The following is a 19,888-nucleotide window of genomic DNA, read 5'->3' as shown; positions in this document are numbered from 1 at the left end:
CCCGTTGGTTCTTTTTCCTCTGTTAATCAGAGGCCTGAAAACCCTGCAACATTTAGACAGCTTGAGGTTGAAGGCTGAAATGTCACTTTTAAAAGAGGGTTAAAAAGGTCACACAGCTGCAAATAATAATAGCCCAATGAAAATCAGATTCTTACTGCAGCCCACTTCAAGAATAACATTGAAACAGGAAACAAGCCTGCTTGATGTTTTTACCAGTATGGCAGTAAGATTACTGCTGAGTTTAAAAAGGGGGAGAAAGAGACAGAAAGGAACGTGCTTTCTTAGTCTTAGATGTAAGAACAATTTTTCTGGTTCAGAAAAGATAATCCTGGGGCTCTGTGAAATCTCCTTGAGGAGCCTGAGGAGATGGGGTACTTCCCTCTGGATGCTGCTGAGAGGAGATGTAGTTTGTTGCTGTGTTCTGAGGGTGGTTTTGTTTCTTCTGTTTGCTTTTGTTTCTTTGTTATGTTCTTGCATTCCTCACTCCAGGCTCCAGTTTTATTAATTATAATAAAAACTTTTTAGAGGACTCTTACGCAAAAATTAAGGAGTAGAAGAAAATCTTGGCTTGCTACAGAACTTGGTTCTCTACCACGTGACATGGCTTGGAGAAGTCTTTCTCTTTCTCTTGTATTTTTATTTATTTCTTTTTATAATTTTAGAATACCTTCTCCTGAGCAGAGTGCTATTTCAGGAGAATGGCAGGCTACAATAGCATAGCAGATTTCCTCACTTACACATTCTGCCAATAAGGCTCTTTACATGGTCACAATAGGGCAATAAATGCTGACAGATGTTGTTAACATGTCTATTAAAATTCAGCCCCCTTTTCTGCTGGATTATATACTCATGGCTATTGTTAATAATATCAGAACTAATGCTGACATATCAATAATAGCATTCACTTTTATTTATAATCCTTGATTGTTTCTTCAAAAAAGTCACAAAGCTACAATAAATTAAGCTATTGATAACAGAAGCAAAAATTCAGACTGGAGCAATTTTTTAACTTTACAGTCATCATAGATTTGTCTGATATTCTTCATGTGCATTAATTGCAGCCGTTATTGGTAGCAACAAGAGTTGCATGAGAGTAACTTGAAGTTTCAAGATCCCAAAGGCCAATAAGCACCCTAATGTAGATGGAAAGGCTGCTGTGATATATCTTTATTAGGTGAAGTCAAAATGTTGCCACTGGTTGTGTTATTTCCTTCCTTCACCTGCGCACAGTGTGGAAAAAAGAAGATGGGGATGATGTGGCCCAGCAACACACGTGAGACGTGTGAAGAGGAGTGTGTGCCAGAGGCTGTGTGCAGCTGTCTGAGCTGAGGGGTGAGAGATGCGTGCCTGCATCCCAAGAAGGATGCTGTGCAAGCTGTGCTGTGCACAGCCAGAACACCTCTGTTGCTGAGAGCCCCCATCTTGCTGCAAACCTGGGTGAGGCCCGGTGGTGCTGGTGCATGCACAGCTTTTGCAGAGTAAACTGGGATTGAGGCACGCAGGAGGCTCAGTCACACTCACAGCCCAGACTTTCAGCTGCTTGTTTCTGGTCAACGTTCAAGCCTAATGCTGGAGGCACTGCTGTATGATAACCAAGCACCAGACACTTGCAAGAAGCGTAAGCAGCAGGCAGCTTCTTCCAGTCACTTACTGTTGTAAGAGCAATGGTACCACAGTCTCGACTGCAGTGATTGCATCACGTGTAAACACCAGTTCTGCACGGTGCAATTTGTCTTGAGGGCACTCTACTGCCTGCTAACAGGTTATATAGGTCAAGTTCTGCTAGACAGCACCTTGGAGTGCAGGTAATACAGCCATTCTGGATTATTACTTGTTTTATGTTCAGTGTCTGCAAAGAATGATTCTCATGGAAGCAAGCAATTGCTTGTACATTTGGGGAAAACAATTTGCTGTTGAGTCTGATGCCTTTTCCAGGTACTGACAGTAAACACCAAATCCCTGTTTTCTTATAGTCCATTTCCTGGAGCTGATTCCTGCACTCAGGATTCTGATCCTCACCTAGTATGTTATTTTGGTGCTTAGTCCGTGCTTATCTACCTAGATAACCTTGAGAATCACTTAATTGTTATCAGAGCATGCACTGATGGATTTGGGGACTAAAGGTCAAGCTCAGGATGGGGAGGGAAGTCTTAGATTTGCAATACTCAATAAGAAATCAAACTCCAAATAATTCCTGGTAATGTTTTGAAATTCACTTGGACACTTGGGACCAGAATTGTAACTATCTTGTTTTCTTTAGCTGAGTCTCATCTGTTGTTTTGCTATTGAAAATGCTGTTGTCACTGTCCCCTGAGGAGGGGAAAAAGGGGTAACAGAAATCTTTGGCAGTGCTTCAGTTGCAGGAGCAATTGAGATATTAAATAAAGCCTTTCATTATCTCTGCATAGCTTCTTCTTTTTCTTTTTTTTTTTTTTTGTTCTGTGTAAAGGAAAAAGTTGTCTTTAGGAAAGACAACATGCCTGGGGTCACATCCCATAAATAGAGGTGGATTTAAAAATCTAACTTAGCTGGAAGTTTTGGTTTTGTTTTTTGCGGGGGTTTGTTTTTCTAGTCAGTTATCTCTCTGCTGCTTGTTTCTTTCAGACAGGATAGTGTAATTCAGAGTATTTTTATGGTTTCATCTGTGAAGAGCTTGTCTATGCACAGTCTGGAACTGAAATAACTGAAATTAGAAGTAATTTAACACCTTTAGTTATTTTAGTATGCCAATATACTCTTTCATTTCTGATTATGAGTATCCTATTTCAGTTTAACATAGCTGTAAGTTAAATCAAAACAGGATATGAATAATCTTAAAGGAGTAAATTAGGTACAATTTTAGTTATTTCAGTTCTAGCCTTGTGTGGATACATAAGTTATGCCTGAGTTAGGGTCTTTCTTGACACCTGATTGTAATATAAATCACTTATATCAGGCCAGATGTTGGTAGAGATGCCCATATGAGGAAGATTGGTTGATGCTTATTTTCAACTTTTGGGAAGTGTCCTTGTGGAGGCTGAGGGGCAAATCAAAGTAGAAATCCTTCACTTCTGGATTCTGCTTCTAGGTGTCAGTGGAGTCGGACAGAGCGGAGTTTTTTATGTCACAATTAGGAAAATATACTGTCAGGCTAATGTTGTCCACCAGAATGAAGTTTAATTAAAAAGAAAATGTTATTATCCAGTGAAAATAATTGCTGCAAGTACGGGTCTGGCTGATGTGCAGGTTAATGGTGAATTACACTATCAACTGTAAGCATGCTGAAGATGCTCCTGATGATAGGAAGCAATGAACTGTAGTTTGAAAAAAATTCAGTGGGTTTGAGCAACTTTACCACCTGTCCCTCTGCAGGACAGGTACATCTGCTTTAAAATCAAATTCTGTTTCTCCACCAAGATATTTCTCTTTGGTTCATGAAAAAATTACCCAAACACAACCCTGACATTTTTCTAAGAGAGGCTGTGGTGAGACTAAGTTTTAAGGGATTTCAGGGAATCTCTCAACATAACTCATCTGCTTCAAGATGGGTCAGACACTACATTCTAGCTGGTAAAAACAGTTCCAACATTTCCAAAATAAATGACTTATTTTACTCCCTAGAATTTTACTTTTTTTTTTTTTTTTTCTGCTCAGGGACACTGCCCTAATATTGACCCGAATTCAGCTGCATAACTGCATTCTGAGGGTGAATGTCTCATCCTCTCCTTTATTTAAGACTTGGGAGCTTTTTTCCCCAGGGTAAACCTTTTAGTTCAAGGTTACAGGACTGGAACTGCTTCAGGGAGGTGCAGTTTTAGACAGTACTTGACTGCTGAAGATCCTGAGGCTCTAGTTGAGCTTTTAAAGGATGGGGATGGACAGTTACATTGTGTGTATAGAGAGCATGTATGTAATGTATTTTAAGTTATTAATATCAGACAGAATGGATGCAGAACTTCAAAAAGTGGGCTCTTTCTCAGAAGTAATCTAGATGTCTGGTTTTAATGTTGTTCAGCAGGAACTGAAGGAGGAAAGGTAAAAACCTTTAATTCAAGATATTTCTGAGAAGACACGGTCTTATCTAATAGCAACAGTGAACATATGCTATTTTGTGAGGCAGATTTATGCTGTGAAAGCTGAACTGTTTTTTCTTTCTTAGAAGTAAATTGCTCAGGAAGGAGCAATAAGAACTTAGACTGTAGGGAGCCTGCTGAATATTAGGAAAATTAGTAGTCTGAGTATGAAAACTTTGCTCTGATCTGTTTGCGGAGTTTGAAATGAAAGCCAAAACTGCGATTTCTGTATGTTGCATGCATGTGTCAAGTTTAGAACGTATATATTCATAGGTTCCCTTTCTTTCCCCCTCCCCCTTTTAACATGTAGATTTATGAGGAATCAAAGATGAACTTGGAGCAGGAGAGGCCTTTTGTCTGCAGTGCCCCAGGCTGCTCACAGGTGAGTGGAGTCAGCGGTGATATTAATTGAGTCCTCAGCACTAGCTCTGGCTTGTATAATGCCTCCTGATATATTAACACATGTCTAATAATAATATGTGTGTCAGGGTTTTTTTTGTGTGGGTTGTTTTTTTTTTAAGACCTGCTTCCCCTCCTTTCCCACAAGACATTATTACAAAATATTTCTAGCAAATACAACAGCCAGTCAAAAGTGAGTTGGTACAAGTGCTCCTCAAGCTGCTTCTGTGCCTTTTCTCATCTCAAAGCCTAATGTTTCAAGCCGTGTATTGCAGATTCCTTTAGGGACTAACAAGAGATGTCACACTAGGCAGAACACATTTATTTGCCTTCTGCTGAGATCTATGATGGAATATATTACATTGCTATTGGAGCCAGTAACCCTCCTGTTTTTGGTTTTTTTTCTGTTTTAAATACTTAAATGCAATGATCTTATTAGCTGATCTTTATTTATTTATTATTTATTTATTTTTAATCTTTAAGATGTCTTCCCACTAAATATTTTCTGTGGAAAATTCAGCCTGTAGATAAATTTTGCCCCAGGGTGTGCATTTGAGATTGCTGTCCTGTTGACTATAGTGCTCTACCATATGTCTCAAAGGGCAAAACTTGACCTGTAACATCAGATGTTTAATGAGCTTAAAAAAACCCTGAAGTGACAAGGATTTTACCTGCTGAGATTTGAACTGGGGTTTGTGTGGTTTTTTCAGTGATTTTGCAGTAGTGAGGGAAGTTCCCCCACCTGCAGTGATGAGAGAAGTTTCATGTGTGGCACTTCTGACCCTAATTTGTTTTAGTAACAAGAGTTTGTGAGTAAAATCTTCAGACAAGGGCATCTTCTGGGCTTTTGCCACAGGCTTCCTTTGTGCATCTATGTCAAGTGATACAGCTTACCCATTTCCCAGAGTCATTCTCTCTTAATTAGTGAATCCTTCCCTGTTTCAGCTCTATGTTGGGAGTTTTCAGCTGGCTAATATGCTTACAACTCTTTAGGTTCTTCTGGCAGAGGGATGGGTGACTGTTGAGTGTAGGTGTTGATTTTGCCAAGAGCTGAAATAAGGAGAGGCAGAAGCCTTCAGTCCAGTTAACAGCTGGCTGAGTGGCTTTGCTGTTTCACTAAGTGGGAGTTTTATTATGTGAAGCAGCTTGCATCTTTTGGATGCATATTCTCAGGCTGAGAATATGTTCCTGTAGATTTCCACACGCAGAGTTAAACTTTCACCATTCTGTCACAGAGGTAGAATAAAAGTATCTGAGTTTAATTGTCATGATTTCTTTACCTTTTTGATGAAACTAAATTCCACTGAAATCAGTGGACTTGAGTGTTTTCATGTCAATTCCTAATTAATTTCCTCAGTGGAGGAGAAGCTGATCCAGACAAGCTCTTTTAGGTGTTCAGAGATCAAGTTTGGTTGCATGCTGTTACAATTCGGAAAGATGAACAGGGTAGGTGTGACTTCCATCTTAAAAAACGTTGAACTTCCCATTTCCCAACACGATCTCTGTTTGTTATAAATGAGGACTTGACATAAGTGCATAATGCAGAGCTGCTGTCCAACTAAGCTGGCTGGGGACTGGCTTCCCTCTTGGCCAGTGCAGATGTGTGCTAAGGGCTGATGGAGTCGATGGAACTGCACAAGGAAGAAAGTAGGCTTAGAAAAAAGACAGAGAAGTCTGGACTGGAGGAACAGTTTCTACTCTGTTTCCCCACACCCTGTTTAAGCCGGCTGATTTAATTGTGAAGAGAGAGCATGGCATCCATGAAGGAAAACCCACTTCCAAGAGAAAGAAATGTGGCGTGTTTTTCCCCCTTCACGATTTCATTGAGCAAAGTTTTTCTCAGATATTCCCTTTGTTCTTAACATAAATTCCTAGTGCTGCATTTCTCCCAGATGAGTAAGTGGTGAACCAGGATTTCACAGTGAGGAAAAGGTCTTTGGGATGTCTTTATTTTTCAGGTTTTTTTTTAATCTTTTCCCTGCAGAGAATTCAATTCCATTATTTATGCTGCTTTGTCTATGGGCTTAGAGAGATTCTCAGAAGGTGTAACATAAGGCAATTATTTATACTATAGCCACAAGCAAAGCCACTTAGCCAAGAGTACACTGTGTTGAAAGCGTTAGATCCCTTTACCTCTGTTGCCATTTTTTTGTCTCCTGTGTACCTGTTGCTTTAAAAAGCTGCTTTTAGTTATTTTTTTTCCCTTCAAGCCTTGGTGATACAACTTTTGGCTTTTGATAGTCCTGAAATAACCCAGTTGAAATAATCTCAGTAGCAAAGGTCTGTGTGTGCACATTCTGGTGAAGGAAACTTCACACAACCATTCTGCTGTTTGAGCCCAAATGTGCAAGTGCTTGAACATTTACTCAACTTTGTTTTGTTCAAAAGAAGCTATTTCTTGTAAAAGTCTGTAATCAGATTGTAAAACAAACTTAGCACACTGATTAGTTTCTTACAAAAAATATCTCCACCTTCTCTGCTTGACAAAGGAGAAGAATTTGATTTAATAAAGGGTCAAAATTAGTTGCTATCAAACTGTGCACCATTTCATTGCCACCTCCAATCAAGTCAAAGTATCAGATATTTCCAAAACTAAAGACGTGTTTTTCCTGAGTACTTTTGGGTAGAGAAAAGCTGGCTTATTTAGTTATTTTTATAGCTGTTCATCAGATATATGTTGCAGAAAGACACAAAAGCAGAAAAATCCAGTAAAGTGATTTAAGATTTGCCTCATTACTTAGTATTTGCCGTGGGCTAAGAGCACACAGAAGAGCAGTTACTGCAGATCCTCAGGCACGTGGTGACTTGTGAGGCTGTGGTAGCTACAGTGGGTGTCTGAGACCCTTAGAATCTAAAACTTGGGCTGTAATTTTTTTTCAAGCAGTTGCATGACACCTTAAGGTTTGTCATCCCAGAAAACACGGCAGCAAATGTGTTTCTAAATTGAGTTCAGCTATTTGTTACTCATACTCACTTGTATTTTCAAATATTCTGTTTCCTGTGCCATTTGGACACATTTCTAGCTGGATAAATTTCTTTCTCTCTCTCATTTTTGAAATTCTGTCCAATGCCAAAAGTTTATTAGAGAATTAAATTCTTTTTTTCTTTTTTTTTTTTTTCTCTCTTCCTCTCTCTCTTTCTGTGTTTGCCTGACAGCGTTTTCCAACAGAGGATCATCTGATGATTCACAGGCACAAACATGAAATGACTTTGAAGTTTCCTTCAATAAAAACAGATAATATGTTATCAGGTAAGAAGACATGAATTCAAGAGTCAAGATAACTATTCAGATGATGTTGAAAGCATGACTCCTATTGGAATGCTACTGGCAAAATGACTCCAAGATTGGTTTTAAAAAGCCCCAGCTCCAATTAAATAACAAGTTGAGATGGATTAAGCTAGAGCACATCTCTGAACAAAAAGACAGTTGCCATTCTTCTGCCTTCATACATTTGCCATGAGAGGGAAAGAAATCACAGAACCCCTGGCATGCTGGCAGCTCTGTCATTGAGTTCCAGTGAAAATACAGGCACTTAAGTGCATGGCACTCGGGAGCCCAGCAGTGAGAGTGTTAATGAAGTGCCTTTGTGCTGTTGCTGTAAGTCTTGCTATTTGAGCTGGACAGACTCACTTCAGCAACTGGAAGGGGCCACATTGTATGAGCCACCTGTGTGGTGACTCAGGAACTGCCCACTGCAAACAGCCGTAACCAGAAAGGTAAACCAGTGGGTGATACCCTGTACTCTTTCCCCATCTCTCTCCACCTCCCCCTTCATAAACAGGGGTTATTTGGTATTAGGTGCAATTGCACCCTATAATTTCTTGAACAGTGTATTTCTTATGTAGTCTTTATGTGCTCTTTTCTGTGCCACATATCAATGGCTTGCTGGCCTTCAGCCAGTGCTGGGTAAGGTCAAGCTAGCCCTTCATTTTACTTCTTTCCTCTCCTATTCCTTTTCCTATTGTTTATTCTTTGGGCTATAGTAATGGACTATTTAGAATAGTCTCTCTAGAATTTTTCAGGTTTCAAAGTAATTGTAGAAAATCCCCCTATGATGCAAATGTGTGTGTGGATGTTCAGCAGTGCTGATATATGAGTGATATTTGTCTTTTGCAATGCTTCTTCACGGTAATTTGTTCAATTTCAGATGCAAATATATTTTCATTAAAGGGACTCCAGCAGACTAACTCTTTTATGGTTAAGCTGTTTCCATTTTTATGAAGGTCACAATGAAGCAACAATGGCTTGCGAATATTTAGATCTTTGTTTGTTTGTTTGTTTTTTGTTGGGACTTTGGGCACAAATGAGAAGTTAGACAGCCTTTTTCCCCAAATAGAATTTATTTTGCTTTTACATTTTAAAATGCCATAGTGGACTAAGTTTAGAAAGAAACAGTATACAGCATTTTGAAGAGTAGTTCTTGTAAAGTGCCTGAATGCCAGCTATGCCCACAGAATCCTGTGTTTGCAAGTACAAATGAGAAAAAGCTGCTTTTGCATTTGGCTGTGTCCTTTGGCAGTGAAACTGCTCAAAGACATCTGTGCTGTGGGCACATTCACCCTGTGCAAGTGCTGGCTTTTGTTAAAACTTTCTATTTGGCATAACTTTTGTTTGAGTGCAGTTTCTAAGGAATCTATTCTGTCATCAGGAGTGTAGCTCTGTTTGTGTTTGGTAACCTCTATGGTTTAGATGTCCTGCTCCTTCCAGTGGGTCGCTTTCCCAAGCAAATAGAATGACTGTCTTCCAGCACTACCACTGGTACTGGGCTCCCTAAACCTGCAGTTAGCCAACTCTACATACTAATGCAGAATTTTCTGGCCTGAAAGACTCCGAGATTGCTTCTAAGGGATGTATTCTTTGAGGTTTGTCTGTGATGATCTTCTGTAGTAGTGAAAAAGTCAAAAGCCACACCAAAGACTATGGCCAGTGTTCCTGACTGTAATGGCCTGGCAACTTGGTTCTGCTGTGTATTGATTTCTCTTTTTGTGTTTACTTGCTGGATTTGTTTGGCATTTTGCAGTCCTTACACAGGAAACATCATAGATCATCTACTCTCTGCAGGAAGACATTGAAAAATAGTTGTTTCATTACCCACTGAAACCCTGGGGAAATCTAAATACCTTAAAGTTTAAGATGTTTTATTCTTAGATTTCAAAATGAAAAATTAATGATATATGGGAAAAAGAGACAGGCTTTTCTCTTAGACATTTGTCTTCATGCCTTCCTTGTTTTTTGCATTTTTGCTTATTTGACTCTTTAAAAAAATTGTTCCTGTCATCAATAGGTTCAAAGAATTGCAGCAGCAATTGCCCTGTAATAAGCCAGGTGCCGTATTAGTTTTTTTCCCCCTCTTTCTCCTGAGCTAGAAATCAGACTTCCTTTTTCTTTTTCAGTATGTTGTATACTATCTTTTAATTGTTGTGAATTATCCATTTATTATTAGAAATTAGTCATGAAAAACAACACACTGTATTCTTTCAGGTAGACTTCAGAATTATCTACTCTGTTTACAGAGGTAGCTTAATCCCCAGTCTGGGTTCACTATAATATCAGTAGTATTTTACACACATTAAACATGTTTTCTATAAACTGTTCCTGGAAATAGTCACTGAAACTGTTGGTCTTGTACAAGACATCTTAAAACTAAGCAAACTATGACTTGAGAAGAAGGAACTTGTTTTTTGTGTAAAACCTATGTTTGGGGCTGAAATATCAGCTTCTAAGGGAGAGGAAAAGTTTTATGTGAAGTTACATGCTGTTATGTAGGCAGGGTCAATATATTATATAATTTATATAAATTAAATCTGGTGAAATAATCTCTTGAATCAGTTCAGAAACTCCAGATACCCATGTACACCATAAAGTTTTCTATTCTCTGACTGTATAAATGGAAGGAAAATCCACTAGAGCCATTGCATAAGATGTGATGCTTTTGTTGCACAACTTTGCAATGCAATTATGTCTTTTTAAATTAATGTTAGTTGTTCCTCTTTGTTGTATTTTTTTTGTTTGTTTGTTAGAAAGTCTTGTTAAGAATATGGATAGAGAGTTATTGATGTTTTCCATTTCCATCTTTCCAGCTAAAAAAGAACTGTTTGAGATAACACAGAATATCTTATGTAAGTTTTGCATGCTAGTCACCACTGCAGGCAACTTTATAGTTAAATTGACTGAAATAGATATCAACTCTTTGCTGTTGTGCTGAGTGAACAGTGTTTGCATTGCTTTGAAACTCTACATTTTGTTGTGTGACAAAGCTTTTGTGTTTAAACAGCAAAATATTAATGTATGTGGAATAGATTGTTTCCTCCAGGGAAATACTAAAAGCCCTGTGGAGCTGAACTTCTGGGAGGATTATCTACATAGAAGCCTCTTTTCCTTCCTCATTCTATTTATTGAAACCAAGTCCTCTAGAGTTTTGGTGATAAAGCCCACTGTGGAAGTAGAAACAGTTTTCGTTAGATGGAAAAAGTGCCTGTAATAAAGGTAGTGCAAATGTATTCATTTTCCCAGGTAATGCCTTTGTCAGTGAGGTAATTTACATCACCCTTGGTTGCCTTAATTTTTTCCTCCTTGTAGTTTACACAGAGAGGTTTATCTAGGCATGAATTTTGAAGTGTGCAAAATGATTTGGTATAAGGACTCATACTGTAGTTAGTTTGTTTTCTTGTTTGCTTCTGTGTCCCTTGCTTTATGAAAAATGAAATGAAACATTTTTTTTACATGTACTGGTCAGTTTCAGAGGGACCAGAAGACTTTAAAAATTAGTTGTACCCAGTATGTGTACCCCTCCTGGAAATTCCAACCAGTGCTTTAGAGTATATATTTAGGCAGTAAAGTTGTTGGTAGCCTTCATCTGTGTGTGAGAAGTTTCACCATCTATGTTTGGGTGCACTTCTTCCTCTCCTCTTTCTCCACCTGGTTGATGCGTTATGATGTTGAGCTCCTCAGTGCACTTGGGTAGAAACCTGTGAAATCAATGAAGAAACCTTTCTGAACTTCTCAGGACATTTCTCTGTCTTTGTGACTGCCTGATGGGTGGCCCTTCAAATTTCTGTGCTAGCCCCATTACTCTGACTTTGTTATCCTTGTATGAAAGTACAACACGGGTAAGTGTATAACTTCAACAGAGCCCACAGCTGAACAAGCCAAATGTCTGTTATTACTGCACATCAGACTAAACAAATTCTTTTTTTTTTAAAGAAAAATGAAGAATCAAGTTACACACTTTGGAGCTGTGCTGTTAGGTATCTTTTACCAAATCAGAATTTTAATTTTTTTTTCTCAAAATGAAAGCTTGTTTCACATAACTGTCCTTTGGTTCTCCAGGGCTTTTTTAAACTCATAGCATGCTTTAAAGCTTCCTTTTGTGCTTTGATGGATGAAACTCAGGAATTCAAAGTAGTTTTACAAAACACATTCTGGATCAAGTAAATTTCTGTATAGCAAGCTAATGTTGTGTTTCCTGAGCTGATGTTTTGAAAACAATGTATTGAGACTGAGTGTCCTTTCTGAGACTATTATTTCAATCCCCACACCCCCAAAGTAACAACAACAAAGAAAGCCCCATGCATTGCCAAACGTCATGAGTACATAATGGAATCTTTTGACTTTACTGGAGACTTCAAGTTCCCCATTGCCTTACCACATACATTTCTTTTATGAGTCTGAAAAATCAGGTATCACTTCAGATGCTGAGTTCAAGTTTCTAAAGTCACCAACCAAAATATATATATATACACACACACACACAAATATATATATATATATGTATGTATGTATGTATGTATGTATACACACATATATACACATTATGTGAAATTCTGGTCAGAATATGATTGCTGAGTACATCTGAAATCCCTTCCTGTAAGATACAGTAGGTTAACTTGGCATCTGCACAGGTGAGATCATTTGGGCTTGCTCTGGTGCAATTTACATTTTTGAGGCCTATTTAAACTCAATGTTTCTTGCAGCCTTTCTGGCCATCACTGTGTCATCAGAGAGGCTGATTTTTCATTCCCCTGAGTAAAAGGCTGAACAATATTTTCATTGCCTTGTCTGAAGCTTGAAAAATCTGTGTTTAAGCTGGTGATGAAGCTGAGATAGACAAAACTTCCTAAGTAATTATCAGATGACAAAAAAAGCATGCTATGAGTTTAAAAAAGATTAGGTTTTAGTTTATGAGGTGACAGATGGCAAGAGCTACATGCCTCAAAGGACAGTAAACTAGCTCTAGGGGATGGAACCAGTTGAGGATGGAAAGATTTTTACATGTTGATCAATGGGACTGGGTTGGGATAGCTGATCAGTATAACAGTCAGGGTTAACTTAGATAATGCTGCATCCCAAGCTGCCAATACAAAATACAGTTTGTGACATTAGAGTCCTGGGTTGTGTGAGTAGCAGTGTGCCTGCAGAGCAGCTTCCTACACAACGTGTGTCCTCAGCAGGAATGCTGAGAGTGGTGCTGGCTCTGTCTGAGTTTTGGTCCAGATGGGTCTGGCTCATCCAGTTGCTGGAGTGCAACAAATCAGAGCCCGGTTCTCAGTGAGTCTGCAATAGTTGTGGGCACTGGTGATAGCAACAAAAGCTTTGTTTGTACCAACAGGGAACAATGAGGTCAGGCAAAAGCTGTTGGAACTATTTATGCATTTTTAAGTGCTGAGAATTAGGAATATTTTATTAATTCTGGGAGACCTGATTTTGTAGCTTATGCTAGGGTCTTCTTTGTGATACTCTTCCCAATAAAAACACAAAGGCTTTCCTAATCTAGGTAAAAGAATTTCTGTGGTGTTGAGAGTAATTTCTTCTACTAATTTGCCCACATCCTAAAGGAGAACTGGTATTTTTCAGAGGCAAAATAGTTGGTTGCTCAGGAGCAAATCAAGACTTAGATCATTAGACTTGATAGCCTTGAAATCCTGAAACCAACGAGTGCAGTGTAACTACTTTACTACAGTCTCCACATTTTAAAGTCTGGATTTTTATCCAGTTCTGCTCTCATAGAAACGGAGGTTTTGTGGCCTTCTGGTTTCTGTGGATGTTGAAGGCTGAAGTATTAGAACTAGAAAGGCAGGTCTTGTTTTACATCTGACTGAGCTGTCTTCCAGGAGGTCTGTGGATGAAGTTTAGGCTGGCTGGTTGGTGGTGCTCCTTCCTCAGTTGGGAGAAACGAGGGGCTGTCTGTTCTAATAAAAATCTTGATGTGAATTCCTGCCAGTCTGATTTCTGGAACATAGGAACTACAGCAGCAGTATAGGGAGACTAGTATTAAAATAAGATCACCATCTCAATATGTAGGTGGTGTAAACAGTGTCAGTATCAATTTTGATCTGAGATTTTAAATAGTTAATTGGAAAGTCAGCTGTAGGCAATACCATTGGTTATTTTGTGGTGCAGAAGACAGACTTTCAGCAGGAGCAGAGAAAAGAAACCATTTTGAGGCCCTTGTGCATTTAAAGTCACAGTCTTACTCTGGCTTGTTTTTTTTCACTGTTAAAATGGATTTACTTCAGTGAGATAACTGTTTTTTTTTTGTAGGTTGGTCTTCTTTGTTTGTTTGGGGCTTTTTGTCAGTTCTAGGCCCAAGCAACTCTGAAACCCAGGGTTTTTGATTCTAATGAAAGTGGTGGCGTCAACTTCTTCATGAAACCATAGTTACTCATCCTGGCCCTGAAACTTTGCTTATTTGATATGGATATACCACTTTGACAAAAAAACATTTCCTCTATTTACTTCACATTTAGATACCAATGTGTCCAGGAAGGCTTAGCAACAATTGCCTTTGATTTTCTTCAAAACAATGTAGAAAATGTTCACTAAAGTATCATTTAATCCTTTTTGGAAATTAAATCTATTTTCTACTGCATTTTAGCACACTTCATTTCCAGAATGAGCTCCAGCCCAAGGGCCAAAATCAACCCTGGTGTAAATCTAGTGAATTTACTGAGATTACTCTACAAATTTGTTTGGCACTGCTTATTTAGGATATGGAACTGTAAAGTGCTGAGTGTCCTCAGCTCCCATCAATGCCAGCACCTTGTCAACTCATTCTTGCAGGATTCTTAGAAAGTTATGTCTCTAACTCTGGTAATACAGTAGTTAGTTGTGAAAGCCAATAGATAAATAAGCGTGCATTCCCAAATACTTGAAGTTTGTTTCCTTTAAGCTCATAAGTAGGATGCTCAAGCCAAAATAAATGAAAAAATAATTTTAATACTAAGGACTTTCATTCTGATGTTCCATCAGAAATATAAATGCAAATGAGTGTCTTTGCCCTTGGATTGCCTGAGACAATCAAACCTGGAGGGCCATGCTTGATACAGGTGGAAATTGACTTCTCTTGGCTTTATAGTGGAGGAGGCTGATCCTCTTCCTTAGTTTCCAAGAGAAACCTGCATTTTCTTTTGTATGCCTTGCTTTTGCAGTGCTTAATTAAGGGCTGATGTGCATTTCTATCCTGATCATGTAAAATTCATTGTGTCAGGTAACTGTTTGCTGTAAGGGGGTAATATTAGAACTTGACCCAACATGGGCAACGGGGTTTAATATGACAGAGTTTTTGTTCTTTAAAGAATGAAATACAAACAATAGGTGCTTGTCAAGGACTATGCTGAAGATTATTTTTTAACGAAGTGAGTCCAGTCTTTCTGTAAAATCAGGTACAAAGCATCTCAAGCTGGAACAGAGTTTTGAGAAGAAGGAGCCAAGGTGGAATAATTAAGAACTAGCCTCAGAATGAATAGAGGTGCCTCAGACCTGTGCTTTGGGGAGTCTTTGGTTCCCAAATACAGGCTTGATTTTTCATTTCCTGAAGAAAGACCAGCCAAGGTCATCACTGAAACTAAAGTCTTCATGGCAATTTAGCTTGTCTGTCTTGCAGGTTTTTGAAAAGGTGTCAGAAAAATTTGTAATTTCTTCAGTCCCTTCTTCTGTGACATTAAAGAGAATACTGCTCTTCTTATATTAATTCTGAGAGAGCAGAAAAATCCTAGAGATGAAGGAATTAAAATTTTTTTGTCTCCAGATTTCATGGTTTTGCATGTATTATGTATTATGAACGCTTTCAGGTATAAAATACAAAAGGATGCTTCTTCATGGCCAGAATTTCACTTTTCATAGCTTTTCTAAATGTTGTTTAACTCTTCCTTCAAAAATTGTATTGGAAGCAGAACTTCTTGCTATGGCTACCTTTTTTTTGCTAAGTATACATATGTTTGATGTGGTATTTGAGCACTTGACTAGTGTGTATCCACAGCAGTTAACATGTGTGCTGTGGTCTATATGTGCATTATAGGATGTACTGTGCATTGTTCTGCATGCGCCTATTTTTGGAGGTTTAGAGAGAGTTCTAATGACCATTTGCACATGTTAAAGAGATGCACTTGTGTTATGTGCCCTGGGAAAACCCATGCTGTTGTCTTCCTGCCCAAATGATGACTGCTGCCTGGTTTTGGACATCGATGGCAAGCCCTGGCTGCCTGCAGCCTTTAGTGCCGAAATTCAGCGCTGTGTGGTTTTTTTGATGATGGTATGGTAGAAAGGGGTGGGAAGGAAAAGAGAAGTTTGGTTAGAACCTCTCTTTTCCTGGAAGAGTATTTGATTATCTCCCCCTCCTTTTAATATTAAGCACCAACGATCATTTCTTGTCCTGTTCTCAGATCAGACCCCTACACCAACACGGTTTCTGAAGAACTGTGAGGAAGTCGGCCTCTTCAACGACATCGACTGCTCCCTAGAGCACGAGTTCAGGAAGGCACAAGAAGAAGAGAACAACAAAAGGGTGAGTGTGAGCACACCAAGCTCTTCCTCACCTTCTGATTCCTTGAAACATTAAAGGAAGTGTCCTTTAATCTGTGAAAAAGCATATTGAGCTCTACTACCTGGTAGTAACCTTTTGGATAGAAACTCGGTAGCACTATAAATTGTGACATGCTTTTTAAAACTATTGAAGCAGTTGACAGAAATAAAAACCCCAAACCAAAAAAAAACCCGTTTTAAATAATAAAATAAAAAAGTGTAACTGTGTTTGCCAGGGTTTGATTCCAAGTCTCTGCTTTTAAGTAAACTCTAACACAAACCACACACCTCTTGAGGGAAAGGCTTGGGAAAATTATATCATCTTTGAAGTGAGGATTGCAAACTGGCTCAAATACATTACAGGGAAATTTGGCTTATGAAGGGGCATTTACTGAAGAGCAAAATTTTTTCTTTTTAATTCCTCCACAACACGGTGGGCCGTTGGATTTATTCATCATCAGTACCAGCTTTATTGTGTTTCTGTATTTCTCGTAAAGGATTCAGGTTGAGTGGGGAAGCTTTGACTTGAAATACCTAGCAGATTACATACCCCATTTTCAATTAGTATTCTTTTAGTTTATTCTGAAGTTATTCTGTCAGTAATCTGAAGTTTATGTTGAATGATATAGGCCAGCTTGTATGTCAGTGTACTCCTGTACCCAAAGATAGTAAAGAGTGTTTTCAGGGATCCTAAAGGGCTGTTAAAATTTTCAAAGAATTGTAAAAGAGCTTAATGCACTAGAGAGGCCAGCAAGAAAAGAGGTAAAGCTGCCTGCTGAGGTGCAGAACAGGAGAGCAGGCTTGTAGAAAGAGAAGGGAGTCCAGAAGAGCTTGGTTTTGGCTTGCAAGGAAGGAAGTCTAGGTATGGTTTATTTGTGGTTCGTAAGGAAAGAGTCTGGGGACAGATAGAGGAGGAGAGAGGCTGTGTCATGGTATGCTGAGCAAGGAATAAGTGTCCAAATGTGAGAGACTTCAAGTGTTGGGTGAGTATTAGGAAAATAGCACAGACTAACCCTCATGGCTTTGTGTTGGACAAATGTTAGGAAACAGCCATGTATTGAGATAAATGTGTCTCATTTTAGACCTGTTAAAAGTTTTGCGGTTTAGGTTCTGCTGAGGGGAGTCTTAGTTGGAACCAGGGAGAACATTTTTATACACTCCTACTTCTTTGTCCATTACAGGATTTCTAAGTTGTTCTCTGTGCCTGCTGTTTATTTTGCAGGAGTAGGAGAAAAGGAGAAATCTACTGAGGTGGACCTGAGTACAGCTAGCCACAGATTGCAGCGCTTGATGTTGTAGAGAGATTTCAGCTTGAGAGGGATATTTGCAAAATCTGATTAAAACCTAGACAAGGGCATCAAATTACCTGATAATTCCAGCTGTTTAGAAGTCTCTGGGAGTCTTATTCTTCCCTCCTACCAACCCCTGCAGCTGCTATTGGTGATCTCCAGGAAGCAAATAATTGATCATGGGGGTGGGAAATTAAAAAAAAAAAAAAGTAAAATAAAAAGAAATAAAAAAGAAAAGGAGAAAAAGGGGAAAAAAAAAAAGGGGCCGAAGTTCCACTAGCTGGCTAACCTGTAACACTTGCTCTGTGTTTCCAATTAGTCTGCTGTATGTTCATTACTGACTGACTGTCAGATAGGAATCTGAAGCGGGCCCCAGTAGGGCTTTGCAGAAATGCAAGAGACAAAGGCCAAGACAGAAGGAGACTCCTTGGGTTGCAGCTGTCCCTAAGGAAATGCTTCTAACAGCCTGTCCCTGGAATAGGAGTGTGATGTAGTGTTGGCCTAATGGACCTACCAACACATGGAGACTAAGGTCAACTGTGTGGAAGTCTTACTCACTGCACAGAAAAGTCTTCCAAAAATATTTTTCGTCATATTAATTTCTCTGGACTCTGAAAGAAACAGTTTTGTTTATTTTAGTATATCACTGTGGCTTAGCGCACAGCTTGACACTGAAATCTTGTAACAGAAAAACACTTTCATTTCTCATTGGCTTTTTTTGCTCCTTGAGAGTTATAATTTGAAAAGTCAGAGGATAAAGTTCAAGTAGTGGCATTTTTTTCTTTCTTTCTTATTTTTCTTTTTTTTTTTAATCTTCTGGGTGGGAACCTATGGATAATCCATGACAATTTGTTGTGATGAAGCTGATTATGCAGACTGGTGGCTTTCTAAATTAGCTGTGAAGCTGTGAGTGCATGGGTTTAGGAACACCATGTGTACCTTTTTTTGTAAAGGTACTATTGAGTGGAAAGCACTTGCATTAATATCCCAGCTTCTTATCCAGGAATAAATCACTTGACATCCTTCTGCCGCAATTGCTCATGTGTAAAGTGGAAGAAGTGTCTCTTTATGCCTCCCACACTTGGCATGCCTTATGGTTTTAAGATCATCTGTCAAGGACCACCTCTGACGATGTATGTGGATTAGCCTTTGCTCGGGGACTGAGGGGACTCAAGGAATAATAATAACCGTGATGATGACCTCCAGGACCTCAACTGAGAAAAATAAAGCTATAAATGGAAGTGAGTTTGTCAGTTGGTGGTGGCTTCTCTGCTGTTCATACCATCCTATATTAGCTGGAAGTCTCTCCTAGACAAAGGCCTGCTCCCTAAATGCAAGGGATGCTACAGATCAGCAGTAAATATATGGATAAGCATGTGAGAAAGAGGCTTTTTTCATCCTCTTGATGGCACTCTTCCTGACGCAAGCATCCTACCACCCAAATTCACCGCCAAAGTTAGCACAGGTAAAAGCATACCTATACTATTTTTCTAATTGTAGATATTGAAGTTATTGGGAGCTTGAGGCAGACAGCAATTGACAGCTCAGACCCAGACAAAACTCGCAACCCAACTCAACAAGGCAGGTAGTGCTGGCAGATCCCATGACCATCTTAGCCCGCTGGCTGCAGGTTTTAGGCTTACACTGCTTGGAGCATTTGGTATCCAAAGCATTTGCAGTGGGTTGTAATTGCAAACACATGACCTTTGCTGCTACTGGATAGGCCCTGTTGTCACATCTTGTTTTGAGCATTGAGTTGGGGCTGAGAGGATAATGTCAGAGATGGGAAGAATCAGGGTCTGTTTTTGAATAATGTAGTGGACCCACTTCAATAAAATGCATCTAGCCTGACCTCCCTGTGTGGAATGAGAAAAAGTGGAAATATGCTGATTGTAGAGAGTATTGCATCAAATAGCATTTACAAATAGTGAGCTGAATATTTTCAACATGAGGGCATGTTTAAAATCACATTCTGCATATGCTAGTGTTTGGATGCATCACTTCTTAAGGCTTATCCTGAAATTTTGAAATCTACTACCCAGTGTTCAGTCCTGCAAGATAATGTGTAAATTATGCAAATGAGGCAGGGAAATGGCTATTCTCAGTTACAGCCTGGTTTTAATGTGAGTTGTTCAGTGTCAGTTCAGGAAGCTCATTAGTCCTCTGCATGGCCTAATATTCCTGTTCTAAGTATACTATCCTAAGGCAGGCACCTCACTGCTAGAAAAACATCAGCAAATTGAAGTAGTCTGGTAAAGAAGAAGAACAAAACCAAACACAAAGCCTACAGTGGTTAAATAATTTCAATCTGCAGAAGAAATAAAAAGCCTGAGTGTCCAGTTTAGTTG

The 19,888-nt window shown here is 39.0% G+C and overlaps 1 protein-coding gene across 5 annotated transcripts in view; it reads left to right on the top strand.

The window, feature by feature from the left end:
• The window catches only part of CREB5 (cAMP responsive element binding protein 5), a 257,430-nt gene that overhangs the window by 38,010 nt on the left and 199,532 nt on the right, over positions 1 to 19,888 (top strand). For 3 of the 5 annotated variants that reach the window (XR_015773429.1, XM_005518915.3, XM_088060831.1), the window contains 3 exons: positions 4,363 to 4,434; positions 7,608 to 7,701; positions 16,113 to 16,234. Coding sequence is in view for 3 of the 5 variants with exons in the window: in XM_088060831.1 (XP_087916957.1) it covers positions 4,363 to 4,434; positions 7,608 to 7,701; positions 16,113 to 16,234 (288 nt within the window). In the remaining 2 variants the exon portion in view is untranslated. The remainder of the gene's footprint in view (positions 1 to 4,362; positions 4,435 to 7,607; positions 7,702 to 16,112; positions 16,235 to 19,888) is intronic. The other 2 variants (XM_014248698.2, XM_014248699.2) reach the window with 2 other exon arrangements.

The sequence above is a fragment of the Pseudopodoces humilis genome, chromosome 1 (genome assembly GCF_049639895.1).
Source record: "Pseudopodoces humilis isolate 2021_Gansu_Grassland_sample_001 chromosome 1, ASM4963989v1, whole genome shotgun sequence".
Lineage (NCBI taxonomy): Eukaryota > Metazoa > Chordata > Aves > Passeriformes > Paridae > Pseudopodoces > Pseudopodoces humilis.
This window is presented reverse-complemented; position numbering and strand designations above follow the sequence as displayed.